This window comes from Hyperoodon ampullatus, assembly GCF_949752795.1.
Source record: "Hyperoodon ampullatus genome assembly, chromosome: 7".
NCBI lineage: Eukaryota > Metazoa > Chordata > Mammalia > Artiodactyla > Ziphiidae > Hyperoodon > Hyperoodon ampullatus.
The window spans coordinates 58778032-58793200 of NC_136920.1; the positions used below are offsets into that span (position 1 = coordinate 58778032).

General features: G+C 40.9%; 1 protein-coding gene across 1 annotated transcript in view; it reads right to left on the reverse strand.

The window, feature by feature from the left end:
• The window catches only part of PAAF1 (proteasomal ATPase associated factor 1), a 47621-nt gene that overhangs the window by 15128 nt on the left and 17324 nt on the right, over positions 1-15169 (reverse strand). The window contains exons 5-7 of the mRNA XM_079708025.1: positions 9969-10067; positions 9193-9343; positions 822-1016 (exon numbers count right to left, since the gene is read on the reverse strand). Coding sequence (XP_079564151.1) covers positions 822-1016; positions 9193-9343; positions 9969-10067 — 445 coding nt within the window. The remainder of the gene's footprint in view (positions 1-821; positions 1017-9192; positions 9344-9968; positions 10068-15169) is intronic.

The following is a 15169-nucleotide window of genomic DNA, read 5'->3' on the forward strand; positions in this document are numbered from 1 at the left end:
TCACTCTACTCACCTATTTCCCCCTACTATGCTTATGCCAACTTCTGGCCCAACAAAGCATATCTCTACCCAATAGTCAATTTTACCTCCACACTATTTTATTTTTTTTATTTTTTATTTTTTAAATTTATTTATTTTTTTGCAGTACGCAGGCCTCTCACTGTTGTGGCCCCTCCCGCTGCAGAGCACAGGCTTCGGACACACAGGCTCAGTGGCCATGGCTCATGGGCCTAGCCACTCCGCGGCATGCGGGATCCTCCTGGACCAGGACATGAACCCGTGTCCTCTGCATCGGCAGGTGGACTCTCAACCACTGCGCCACCAGGGAAGCCCTTCTCCACACTATTTTAATGTGAACTGCCCTTACCTCTACCCCTGCCCTAGTTCCCATTCTCCCATCCTTCCCATTCTTGTCTGTTCAACTTGAATCCATCCTTCAAGGTTCAACTTCTTTTGTGACACCTCTCATCTATACTGACCTAAAACACTCTCTTCTTCCAAAAAACCATTATATTTGCATTAAGTGAATCACTAAGTTACTTCAGCCAAAATTTTATTGTTCTCTGTTTTATAGGCATTAGTCTCATCTGCTAAATTAAACTGTACTTACTCAAATGCAGTAACTATGACATATACTTCCTTTGTAGATTCCAAAGCAACAGAAACATAGTAGATATGCAACAAATATTAATCTTATGGTAAAAATGGAAATACCAGCTACAGAGCAGGAGAGAACGAGGAAGAAAAGGAGAAACTAAGGCAAACACTGAAGGAATATAAGGAAACAAAATAAATTCATATACTGTTATCAATCAACTCACTGGGCATCTGCTCAGGGGAGCCGAGGTTTATAGAGTTGTCAGCAGTACCCACAGCCACTCCGTTGATGGAAGACCCACAGTCGGCAATGACTCCCAAGCAGGCTGAGCGCCCACAGTCCCAAAGTCGTGCTGTCCCGTCTCGAGAACCAGATACTACATTCTTCCCCCGATCAACAATGGCTGTATCCAGGATACCTGGCAAGAGAAAAAAAAGACCCTAAGATGGAGTAGGTAGTAAAGGAACTACAAGGGCAGAGAAGACGGATATGCATAAATGACTCTATTCCTTCACAAACAAGTACTGGATATGTACTACAGGCTGGGCACATCCAAGTGCCAGAAAAACAGAAATAAACAGAACAGGGTCCCTGTTTCCCAATGACTAGCTGCAAGAGACAGACATGGAAAAGAAGCTTTGGATTTAATTTTTAGTGGCATATGGTTTTCTAGAGCAGTGGTTTTCAAGTTATTATTTTGGCTTAGAACCTGTTTTTTTTTTTTTTTTTTTTTTTTTGCGGTAGGCGGGCCTCTCACTGCTGTGGCCTCTCCCCTTGCGGAGCACAGGCTCCGGAGCACAGGCTCAGTGGCCATGGCTCACGGGCCCAGCCGCTCCGCGGCATGTGGGATCCTCCCAGACCGGGGCACGAACCCGTGTCCCCTGCATCGGCAGGCGGACTCTCAACCACTGCGCCACCAGGGAAGCCCCAGAACCTGTTTTTTTTAAATTCATTTATTTTTTTTTTTTTTTTTTTTTTTTTTTTTTTTTTTTTTTGTGGTATGCGGGCCTCTCACTGTTGTGGCCTCTCCCGTTGCGGAGCACAGGCTCCGGATGCGCAGGCTCAGCAGCCATGGCTCACGGGCCCAGCCGCTCCGCGGCATATGGGATCCTCCCAGACCGGGGCACGAACCCGTATCCCCTGCATCGGCAGGCGGACTCTCAACCACTGCGCCACCAGGGAGGCCCTAAATTCATTTATTTTTTAAAAAAATCTTTACTGGAGTATAATTGCTTTACAATGGTGTGTTAGTTTCTGCTGTATAACAAAGTGAGTCAGCTATACATATACATACATATATCCCCATATCCCCTCCCACTTGTGTCTCCCTCCCATCCTCCCTATCCCACCCCTCTAGGTGGTCACAAAGCACTGAGCTGATCTCCCTGTGCTATGTGGCTGCTTTCTACTAGCTATCTATTTTACATTTGGTAGTGTATATATGTCCATGCCACTCTCTCACTTCGTCCCGGCTTACCCTTCCCCCTCCACGTGTCCTCAAGCCCCTTCTCCACCTCTACATCTTTATTCCTGTCCTGTCCCTAGGTTCTTCAAAACCGTTTTTTTTTTTTTAGATTCCATATATGTTACCATACGGTATCTGTTTTGCTCTTTCTGATTTATTTCACCCTGTATGACAGACTCTAGGTCCACCCACCTCATTACAAATAACTCAATTTCACTTCTTTTTATAGCTGAGTAATATTCCATTGTATATATGTGCCACATCTTCTTTATCCATTCATCTGTCGATGGACACTTAGGTTGCTTCCATGTCCAGGCTATTGTAAATAGTGCTGCAATGAACATTGTGGTACATGACTCTTTTTTTTTTTTTAATTTATGGCTGCATTGGGTCTTCATTGCTGCGCGAGGGCTTTTCTCTAGTTGTGGCAAGCGGGGGCTACTCTTCGTTGTGGTACATGGGCTTCTCATTGCAGTGGCTCCTCTTGTTGAGGAGTACAGGCTCTAGGAGGGTGGGCTTCACTAGTTGTGGCATGTGGGCTCAGGAGCTGTGGCTCACAGGCTCTAGAGCATAGGCTCAGTAGTTGTGGCACACGGGCTTAGTTGCTCCGCAGCATGTGGGATCTTCCCAGACCAGGGCTTGAACCCGTGTCCCCTGAATTGTCAGGCAGATTCTTAACCACTGCGCCACCAGGGAAGCCCAACATGACTCTTTGTGAATTATCGTTTTCTCAGGGTACATGCCCAGTAGTGGGATTGCTGGGTCGTATAAAACCTGTTTTTTCAACAAAAATTAAGTAGACATCCTAGACAGTTCAGTGTGAAAATCACTGTCTTAAAAGATCCTGCTGCTTCCATTGGGAGCTAATCGTAAAAAAGGAGTGACTTCTCATCTGGCCAAGATGGAGTAGTCCCATTCCTCCCAGGTCCTCCCCTTACAACTAAAAAACCCTGGACGTAAGACAACAAACAAACACAAGAAGGCTGAAAGATGTAAAGAAGAAAGCAGTCCACCTAGGGACCTCAGGACTTGAAGAACAACAGGGCAATGAGTTCCCTGGATTTCCTTACTGCCTCCCATATATCCTAGACAGGACACTGCAGAAGCCTCTAACATAGAACTAAAAAAAAAAAAAAAAAAAAAACAGGCACAAATTAAAAACAAAAAACCACCACCAAACAACTCCAAGAAAAGTCTGTTGCCTCTAGGCAGAAGACTGAGAAAAGGGTGGCCTAACAGTACAGAAAACCTTTTTGGCAATATCCGTCTTACTCAAACAGCAACAGAAAAACTGCTACCTCCCCTCTCCCAAAGATTCAGTGGGGCTGAACAGGGAGTGATTTCTACCTCAACCCCCACGGAAGCAGGAGACAGCTCTCCAATTTCCCCCACCCAGTGACGCTGACCAGGCCTGGCAGGGTACTGTCAGCGGGGAGCTGGGCCTCTACTCTCACCCAGCACCAATGGGGGAAAGAGGTAAAACATGAGGGAAAGGGAAGTAGCACTCCACTTTCCCCAACCCATCCCCTGTTGTCAGTCAGCAGGAAACAGAGCTTTCAAGCCCACTTGGAGGAAAGGAAGTGGTGGTGCAAGTTGAGGTGATGCAAGATGGTGCCCCATTTTTACCAGGAAGGTGTCAGCAAGGTCAAGGGGAAGCTGAGCTTCTACCTCACCTGTTTGCAGACAGGTAGCGTGAGCCAGTGCTCCACTTTTGCCAGAGCAGTGTTAGAGAAGCCCAGCAGGAAGCTGAGTATACACATCTCCTGGGCCCCTGTACCATACCTCGACAGGGGACCATCTGCTAAAAAAGATCAAGTAAGATGCAGTGTTATAATATCCAAAATGTCCACAGATTTTATGACTTTTGAAGCCCTTTGTCACCCCTTATCTGACTATTTGCTATGATCCCTGGCCTCAGGAGCACACAGTGTAAAAAGGCAGAGACAGTCAAGGACATAAAGTTTCAGAGGCATATATGCGACAACATAGGACTGTAGAGTAAAAAGGGAGTCTGGCCCTATGGTGATACAGGCAGGGCTAGTACTTGCTTTATTAAAACCCATTTAATTATCTTATTATAGGTGCCCAATAAACACTTGCAGGCCGAGTAATAAGAGTACCTGATCAAAGGTTACTTAGTAAACTAGTGCCCTGGCTTGCTCCCATTCTGCTCAAGACGAGATGACTTCAGATATACAAACCTTGACAAAAACTCTACAAAAACTCAATATAAGGTACAAGTGATGGATGAGCAATGCAGTTAACCACATGCCTCAACTCTCAGTGGAAATTTCACTTTGAAAGCCCTTTTCAGAAAAAAGATGAATTCATAAAAATGCCACAAATTTAAAAAGTAGCCAATTTAGGGCCTGTTTGATAAAATATGATTTTCTCAGGTGGGACCTAATTCACAGGGTAAGTTTCCAAATATATCCAATTTAAAATAAAAACTAAATACAATTTATATAGCTGGTTACAGTTGTTGGAAAAATAAAATGCAATCCTTGTACTTATATATCTCCTGGATGAAGGCCATATAGATAAGCTTTTATTTATTTATTTTTGGTTATATGTTTTTTTTGTTTTGTTTTGTTTTGTTTTTTGCGGTATGTGGGCCTCTCACTGTTGTGGCCTCTCCCGTTGCAGAGCACAGGCTCCGGACGCGCAGGCTCAACGGCCATGGCTCACGGGCCCAGCCGCTCCGCGGCATGTGGGATCTTCCCAGACCGGGGCACGAACCCGTGTCCCCTGCATCGGCAGGCGGACTCTCAACCACTGCGCCACCAGGGAAGCCCTATATGTTAGTTTTTTAAATTCATTTTTATTGGAATGTGGTTGCTTTACAGTGTTGTGTTAGCCTAGATAAGTTTTTAAAAGTAGTCTTTCCCTCAGAAGCAGATCTAAGGAGGCAACATATCTTGTTGCTATTTTATGTTTCTTATTTACAACATATTTTGTAATCATAAAGTACCTTGAGTTTAGAAAATCCACCTTTCCACTCTATCTCCATAACACACTCAGCATTCTACCTAGAAAAGGATCTTAGATCTTTCAAGAATCTTAAGGAATCACCAATAGGAACATAAGGAAGGGGCTTCAGCTCTTACTAAGCCATCAAAGATCTGTTTATGTCTTTATTGGGAAGTTCCAACCACTATTTAAAAATGCTGAGTTCCATGGAAGTGATGCAAACTTAAAAAAAAAAAAAGTTCTGAAAAATATGTATCCAAGGCAGGATGCTACAGCTGTGGCTAGGGAGCTGTGAATGGTATTAACTGTGTACAAATTTCAACTAATACTCAGTAAAGAGCTGCCATCTAGGAAGTTTTCCTTTTTTATGAAAGTAGAGTGGAAAACTATCACTCCCTCTCTAATAAAATGTCACTTACAACACAGTGGCATCCAGTGTGGGTCTCTTTACTCTTAGGTGACAAGAATAAAAGAAAGAGAAGCCTTACAGGAGCAGGAATCTGTGAGGAATTACCTTAAGAAGAAGCTATGAAAGTAGCAGGAATGCCTTTGTAAGAGAAGTAGCCATAGCTAAGACCTAGCAGAGCTACAAAGGCTTTAGATATCAAATCAAACAGACAGAAGTCCTCAACATATAAACGAAGATGAAAAAAAATGTGCATTCAAGAAAAGATTCAGCTGATTCACATATAAACATCATAGCCAAAGTCTGGGAAATAAGAATAATGTTAGATGAAACTATGACTGAAATAAGTATTAGTAAGAAACAGAGCAAATTTCATATTTCTAGGCAGGTTTTTTAACAAGTTTACTCTATTCAAATCTCAGAAAATAATGAGCCTTGAAGCACCTATTACTTGGAGGCAGCATATCCTATTTCAGAGAAAGTATATAAGAGTTTGAAAAGAATGCAACCTGGTTTCTCAAATGTAAGCATCTTTCCTACCTTGGTGAGCAAAAAACCTCAACCAATCAACTGAAATGGTGTTTCATTTGGTCTCAGTGTTTTCACAGATTATGAAAGACCTGGTGCTTATTACAAAGAATTAAGATTATGAATATATATCTCCAAATTCACCAACCTTAATTAAATGGCCTGGTCAATTAAAAATTTTCAAACTGATCAAAGTACATTTTAGAGCTACTTAGTAAACTCATATATTACAAATAGAACACTGCTTTCAGTTTATGTTTTCATTAGACAGATTTACAAAAATCTTACCTCTGCTTAAGAACACACTAATCCTTTAAATAAATATAAAACATATATCTAAAAGTATTAGAAAAGACCAATTACATATCAACTAAGATAAAAAATGTCTACTGTATTAGAAATAACAATTTCTGCTTTTCACATTTGACAAGTATGTTAAAACATCACAAGGTTCAACCTTCCTGGCAGGGTTTAAAGTATAGTGTCATATTTTTTATGAACAATAATAGCATTCAATGTGCACTTATTACATACCAGGGATTATACTAAATCTCTCATGTGCACTATTTCATTTAATACTATTATCCCCATTTTACATATGAGGAAGTAAGGCTCAGAAAAGTTAAGCAACTTTCTAAGGCTTCCCAGACTTTAAATGGAAGAATTAAGATTTAAACGAAGATTTGTATGTCTCCAAATACTATGCTTTGCCACTCTACTGTACTGGCTCCCTTACTATCATGTTTCCATATACCAGAAGCAGTAAGCAAGCCAGGGACTTAATTAAGCTAACGAAAGGTTATCCTTTATAACAGATCTTTATACAGAGCTGCTCTATTAGTGTCCAAACGATTCTTTGCAATAAGCATCAGGTAATGTTCAGTCCAGTCTTCCTTTTATGTCTTGCTTGCCAAGACTTACCTAGGCAATAAAAGACCATGTTCACTTCAACACTATCTTCTGCTTCTCTTATTTAGTCACCACTTGTGAAAACACTAAAGATCACAAATGCAAATAATAATTCTTCTGTTTTTCATGTGGTTCATGACTTTTATTAAAATGCTTAAAAATCTCAGAACTAAAGAGACTGTAAAAAAGGAGCCACACAAAGCAAACTGGAAGTCAACTAGGTAAAGACAGTGACCCATATATGCCACTGTTATTGGAGATTAATCTTGATTTTGGCTCCATACTTTTGAAGAATGGGCAACCCCAAACCCGGGGCTCCTTTATAGAACTAACTGGAGAGAAGCATTCAAGACCTGACAGACATTAACCTGGATCTGAATTCATGCAATTTCCCCTAAAGCTTATCATTTCTGTTCAATCTAATTAAAAAAAAAAAAAAACAAGGGCTTCCCTGGTGGCGCAGTGGTTGCGAGTCCGTCTGCCGATGCAGGGGATGCGGGTTCGTGCCCCGGTCCAGGAAGATCCCACATGCCGCGCAGCGGCCCGTGAGCCATGGCCGCTGAGCCTGCGCTCCACAGCGGGAGAGGCCACAACGGGGAGAGGCCCGCATACCGCAAAAATAAATAAATAAATAAATAAATAAATAACGACCCTCTCAAGGAAACAAAAGTAAGGGTTGTTAATACTCTGGAGAAGCGCCTACCCCCACCCCAGAACTTTCTCACAAGGCCAAAAGAATGGAACAACTATATGAATAAAAGCTTAAATCAGATCAACAAACACTCTACAGTTCACCCTAAGCTAAGTGACACACATGGATTCTTAAGGAGAACTGAGGAACATTTGGGAGACTCAGGATTCATGTGGAGGGCACAGTCAGTAACTACAGTAATCCAAAGGTATTCTGAAGTTAAGTGTGCACGGATGTTAAATATGCATCTTGTTAAGTTCAACATGCAGAGCTATGCCTTGTTCCACTGGAAAGGTCCCCCATGCCTTGAATCTTCAAGGTTGCCAGATCTAAGGTGAATCCCTCAGTGTTCTTCTTCTAGACAGTTTTGGCTCCTGGATTCCCCAACAGTGCAGGCTGCTTTGACTCCTCGGACCTGTCAGTTCTTTGGACTGAACGTGAAGAAGGCTCTATATATTCCTTCTATTCCCTTTCAATGCACCCATGTACTTAAGTTTCAGAAGAAAACTCATTTTTTTATTTTTTTATTTTTTTGTTACGCGGGCCTCTCACTGTTGTGGCCTCTCCCGTTGCGGAGCACAGGCTCCGGACGCACAGGCTCAGCGGCCATGGCTCACGGGCCCAGCCGCTCCGTGGCATGTGGGATCTTCCCGGACCGGGGCATGAACCCATGTCCCCTGCATCGGCAGACGGACTCTCAACCACTGCGCCACCAGGGAAGCCCAAAAACCCATTTATTTGCTAAGGTTAACATGTGTTTGCTAGATGATCTGTATGTAATCTGACAAACCATTATAAAGAAATACTAAAACTTAAAAAAAATCAACCTCTACACACAAGCTATTTATAATATAGTCAGGTACATAAGGCAAAAACACTGGGTTAAATACCATAAGTATAGGGCAAATACATAATAAATTCCCAAATGAGTGGTGAGATGATGTGTATTATGGTCCCAAAGGAGGGATCAAGGTAAGAAATTATTTGGGGATGTTATTACATTTTCAAAAATATCCAAACTTGTAAAAATAAGAATGACATATTTATCATTTTTTTAAACATTCCAAATTAAGGATAAAACATCTCTAAATTAACTTTTTTTCCCAACAAAGCAACCAATCAGTTACAGAGGGAAGATGTTCTCACTCTGTCTCCACAATCTGGTATCAACAGGTTATATGGTTAATCCATTTTAAAAAACTGAACTGTGATTTAAATCCACAGGAATCGACCATCAATACCAAGGTCTATCTGATGTCTGGTGATGCAGCTGTTTGCAACACAGCTTTTACTATCACCTCAGCCAAAGGACTAATGTGAAATAGTGGGCATACCTCTCTCTCTTTTCTCCCCAGCACACAAGGAGATGATCTCCTATGGAGGCTTTTTTCCTCTTATCAATTGTGGAAAACAACGATCTATGTAAGTTAGTTAATTCTAGATAGCAATAATAAGACTGAGAAGGAAAGGAATTTCTAATCCTTGGGGAAATACCAGTTCATTTAAATGGCCAGTTGGATGAATTACTTGTGTTTTTGTGGATAACTGGATTCTGTTTCTATCTTTTTGGTGATTCATTTCTGGGGATCATTAGAGAAACCTTTAGGAGAAATCACTCTTCATACCTCCTTTGTGACCTTTGAAGGTCACCACACAGCTAGCATCTTCAGCTGACCAGATCTTCAGCTGGGCATCCATTCCCCCACTCAGAACCACAAGGCCTGATGGGAAAAACCTGCAACAATTCACATCAAACACATGTCCTTCCAATACTCTCTGGAAAAACAAAAGAAAATTCCATGCTAGTTCTCTTGTCCATCCCTTGATGTTCTCTTACCTCCCATATCCTTAGTCCTGTAAATGATATATCTACATGCTGCATTTTAAAACAAAAGAGGTCCAAAGAATCTCTTTAGTTCATCTGTATACCAGGTAATGTTCTTAGAGCTGTTGGCTCCCTTTCCTGGGCTTTGGCTGCAAATGTTGTGAATTTGGATTCCATAGCTCTCATAGCCATCCCTAAGTCTAGTTCTACATATAAGGAGCTGAGGAGGCTTGAGGGCTCTTTTACTTGTCTTTTCTTAAAATCCTCTGTACAGGTTGGGGGGCTCAGCCACCTAGTCAGTGTAACAGCCTAGCTACTCTGTCTTAGAAATGGGTCACTGAAGGCAGTTCATCCCATCCACCCACAGACATTCACTAGCCTGGCTCTTCCACTGTTCCAGCCCCAATCTGTTCTGGCAAATCACCAAACTTGAGCATGGTTCTCAGATTAACAAATGGAAGAACAAAGATCAACTGAAGTGCAGTGTTCCTACATTTTCAGAATGGGCCACTCTTCTTTCCACGGCCCAGTCTAAGGTTTCTCAGACCACCCTAAAAGTGTACACAAAGCCTTTACTCTGAGCTCTCCATTGGAAGCCTGCCAGATCTTCATGCTCCCATCGGTACTAGAAGACACACCAAGGCCTCCTCCACTGGAAATGTCCAGGCATGTTATCTGTTTAAACGACAAAACAACCACTGTTACAAATAACGAAATGTTCTTCTTCCCTTGAAATATGTTATAAACCTCTCTCATTTCACACTCCTCTAAGACTTCTTCAAGCCTATGCTTCCCAACACAAAGGACATGTGTTTCATATGAAGGCTGAGTTATCATCACCAATCTCCCAACAAGGCTGGAGCCAAAACCCTTTATTTCTCGAAACAAAAAACTATTCTTGTAGTCATCTATAATCTCCTGCTTCAGCTATAAAGTTACTTATTCCCATATCATTTCCATAGTTTCTATCTTTTGCTATTTTATTTTAAAATTAAGATACCTCTCCTAATTCTTAGGAACCCACTTACACAAAAAGACAGATTTCCAAGATGCACCAGGATTCAAGGAAAAGCAAAGATGCTTCCAATTTACTACTTTACATTCCCTCTGTAAAATCTTAACTGTCTGTGTGTGTATTTCAGAATAAGTAATAGAAAAATTCTCAAATTCACTTATGCAATTTCAATATTAGGAATCACTTCATGAATAAGCCATGATCAGAATGCCAAGTCTCTTTCATATATCAATACATGCATACATAATATCCCCTTTTTATTAAAAACACCCAGTTGCAAATATTGCAGAAATGTAAGACTGAGATACATAATCACAGTCATATTCCCAGCAACTATGATTCCAATATGACCTAAATTATTTTTAAAAAGTAGGAACTTTCAAAAACAAAAAACAAAAAAAATAGGAACTTTGTCTTTAATTATTCAACCTTCCACTTTACATTTCTATGTCAATTAAGCCATAATGAATAGGTCTGGCAAAAACTAGAGGGATATATGGGTCAACTCTAACCCTTTCTAAGACTTTTTCTTCTTTATTTTGGTTCCTCAATAAAAGGACCATTAACTTAATTGTAGTTCTTTTAATTTTAAGGATTATGACAACAATTAACATTTATATCATGTTTTATCATTTATAAAACATTTTCAAATACACTGAATCATTTGATCCTCATAATAATCCCATTCTGCTCCTAGCTTCTCATTGGTGGATACTGCTCTCACATTCTAGTGTAGGAGACATTTCTCAGATCTTTCTTCTCCAACACCACTGCTACCACCCTAATCCTGGGCCTTAAATCTTACTACCAGTACTGTCAAGTTCAACTCTATTCTGGCTCCCCAACTACATGATGAGCTTTATAAGTGTCAGAACCATGTCCAGCACTTTCTCACACAAATCACAGGCTATGTACAGAGTAACTACTTAACAAATACCTAATAACAGTTTGGGAAGAGGGATGAAGCAGCTCATCAACACTAGATAAGAAAGTAAAGCCATCTGACCTGTATCAATGAGACCAGCTACTGTCCCCATTCAAAGGTCCCAGAAACAAAACATATTTAAACACTTTCCTACTCACTCTGAAGTCAATTTAATCCCTAAAGCAATACAGCCCAACCTCTTTCCTGACTCGGGCGCCATCTATCCAACTGCCTGCTAGGCATCTATCTTTGGCTTTATAGTGGATACCTGAAACTTAACATGTCCAAAACAGGACTCTTATTTCCCCCACTCCCTACCAATGCAACTACTTGTCCCCCAAGTAAATGACACCAGAATTTACCCAATTCTCAGGCCAAAATTTTTGGAATTATCCCAACTCCTCATTTTCTCACATCTCATATCCAAGTCATTGGCAAATCCTGTCTGGACCCACACCCTAGAATACAGGCTCTATACCACAGGTCTATCCATTACTATATAGACCCAGTGCCCAGAAGAGTATCTGGAATATAGTAGGTGATTAATAAATGGGTGAATCACCTAATAATGAGCTCAAATAAGAGAAAGGGAGAATAAGAAATAGAATAAAGGGACAATTAATTATTTTTTTAAAAATGACCCACTCCTCAAAAGGTAAATGGTTTTCCCAACTCCCCAAGGAGTTCACCACTTCCTCCCCCAGTGGTCTTCAGCTTCTATGTTTATATTGGGTTGGCCAAAAAGTTCATTTGGGTTTTTGCCATAAGATGTTATAGAAAAATCCAAACGAACTTTTTGGCCAACTTAATATATCATAGTGGTTGTCAACCAGGGGCAATTTGTTTCTGGGGGGACGTTTGGTGGTGTCTGTAAACATTTTTAGTAGTCACAACTGGGGGCGATGTCCAATGGACAACTTGTAGCTAGAGGCCAGTGATGCAGCTAAACATCCTACAGTGCACAGAACAGCCCCCTACAAAAAAGAATTATCTAGCTTAAAATGTCAATACTGCCAAGGTTGAGAAACTCTGATATATTATTTGGTACCCTCTCAGTTAATATACTCTTCCTGGAGAGGACAGGGATATTGTGTTATTTATCTCAGTTACATATCTTTGGGGCCCTAGTTCCTAGACCTAAAAAGTAATTAAGTCTGAACTATCTATTCTTCCAAAGTGATAGAAAACTGAAAAGTAGATTATACATCATACCAGTTGTCTCCTTCCTCCAGATTTTTATTAAAGAGAAAGAGGAAAGAGAACTAACATTTATTGAATAGCTAGCTATTATGTGCCAGACATGTAACAGACACTACTCTCATATAATCCACTCAAAAATCTTTAAGTACTGGTGAGAAATCTGAGGTTTAAGAGGTAGTTTAATTTCCCCAAGGGGAAAGAGCAGAGCTAGGATACAAACCTAGGTCAGAGCCTAAAGCTAAAGATCTATTCCTTAGTTACAGCAAAAGAACAGACAGATCAATGGAGCATTCCTAAATACTGGATAAAGATGACAACTCACAGACCTTCAAAATGGTGGAGGAGTAAGATGTGGAGATCACCATCCTCCCCACAAATACATCACAAATATACCTACATGTGGAACAACTTCTACAGAGCACCTACCAAACGCTGGCAGAAGATCTCAGACTTCCCAAAAGATATATACTTCTTTTTCCTTTCTCTCTTTTTGTGAGTGTGTATGTGTATGCTTCTTTGTGTGATTTTGTCTGTATAGCTTTGCTTTTACCATTTGTCCTATGGTTCTGTCTATCTGTTTTTTTTGTGGTTTTGTTTTTTGTTTTTTAGTATAGTTTTTAGTGCTTCTTATCATTGGTGGATTTGTTTTTCAGTTTGCTTGCTCTCTTCTTTCTTTCTTTCCCCCCTTTTTTATTACTTTTTAATGTTTTTTATTTTTAATAATTTTTTTATTTTAATAACTTTATTTTATTTTTTTCTTTCTTTCTTTCTTTTTTTCCTTCCTTTTCTTCTGAGCCATGTGGCTGACAGGGTCTTGGTGCTCCGGCTGGGTGTAAGGCCTGTACCTCTAAGGTGGGAGAGCCGAGCTCAGGACATTGGTCAACCAGAGACCTCCCAGCTCCACGTAATATCAAATGGCGAAAGCTCTCCCAGAGACCTCCATCTCAACGCTAAGACCCAGCTCCACTCAATGACCAGCAAGCTACAGTGCTGGACACCCTATGCCAAACAACTAGCAAGACAGGAACACAACCCCACCCATTAGCAGAGAGGCTGCCTAAAATCAGAATAAGGTCACAGGCACCCCAAAACACACCACTGGATGTGGTCCTGCCCACCAGAAAGACAAGATCTAGCCTCTTCCACCAGAACACAGGCACCAGTCCCCTCCACCAGGAAGCCTACACAACTCACTGAACCAACCTTAGCCACTGGGGGCAGACACCAAAAACAACGGGAACTACGAACCTGCAGCCTGCAAAACGAAGACCCCAAACACAGTAAGTTGAGCAAAATGAGAAGACAGAGGAACACACAGCAGATGAAGGAGCAAGGTAAAAATCCACCAGACCAAACAAATGAAAAGGAAATAGACAGTCTACCTGAAAAAGAATTCAGAGTAATGACAGTAAAGATGATCCAAAATCTTGGAAATAGAATGGAGAAAATACAAGAAATGTTTAACAAGGACCTAGAAGAACTAAAGAGCAAACAATGATGAACAACACAATAAATGAAATAAAAAATTCTCTAGAAGGGAGCTTCCCTGGTGGCACAGTGGTCAAGAATCTGCCTGCCAATGCAGGGGACATCGGTTCGAGCCCTGGTCCGGAGAAGATCCCACATGCCATGGAGCTACTAAGTCCGTGTGCCACAACTACTGAGTCTGTGCTCTATAGCTCGCGAGTCACAACTACTGAAGGCTGCAAGCCACAACTACTGAAGCCCGCACACCTAGAGCCCATGCTCTGCAACAAGAGAAGCCACCACAATGAGAAGCCAGCGCACCACAATGAAGAGTAGCCCCCACTTGACACAACTAGAGACAGCCCGCGAGCAGCAACAAAGAGCGAACACAGCCAAAAAATAAAAATAAATAAAATAAATAAATTAAAAAAAATTCTCTAGAAGGAATCAACAGCAGAATAACTGAGGCAGAAGAATGGATAAGTGACCTGGAAGATAAAATAGTGGAAATAACTACTGCAGAGCAAAATAAAGAAAAATGAAAAGAATTGAGGACAGTCTGAGAGACCTCTGGGACAACATTAAACACACCAACATTCGAATTACAGCGGTCCCAGAAGAAGAAGAGAAAAAGAAAGGGACTGAGAAAATATCTGAAGAGATTATAATTGAAAACTTCCCTAATATGGGAAAGGAAATAGTCAATCAAGTCCAGGAAGTGCAGAGAGTCCCATACAGGATAAATCAAAGGAGAAACATGCCAAGACACATATTAACTAAACTATCAAAAAATAAATACAAAGAAAAAATATTAAAAGGAGCAAGGGAAAAACAACAAATAACATACAAGGGAATCCCCATACCATAAGGTGAACAGCTGATCTTTCAGCAGAAACTCTGCAAGCCAGAAGGGAGTGGCAAGACATATTTAAAGTGATGAATGGGAAAACCTACAACCAAGATTACTCTACCCAGCAAGGATCTCATTCAGATTTGAAGGAGAAATTAAAACCTCTACAGACAAGCAAAAGCTAAGAGAATTCAGCACCACCAAACCAGCTCTACAACAAATGCTAAAGGAACTTCTCTAGGCAGGAAACACAAGAGAAGGAAAAGACCTACAATAACAAACACAAAACAATTAAGAAAATAGTAATAGGAACATACATA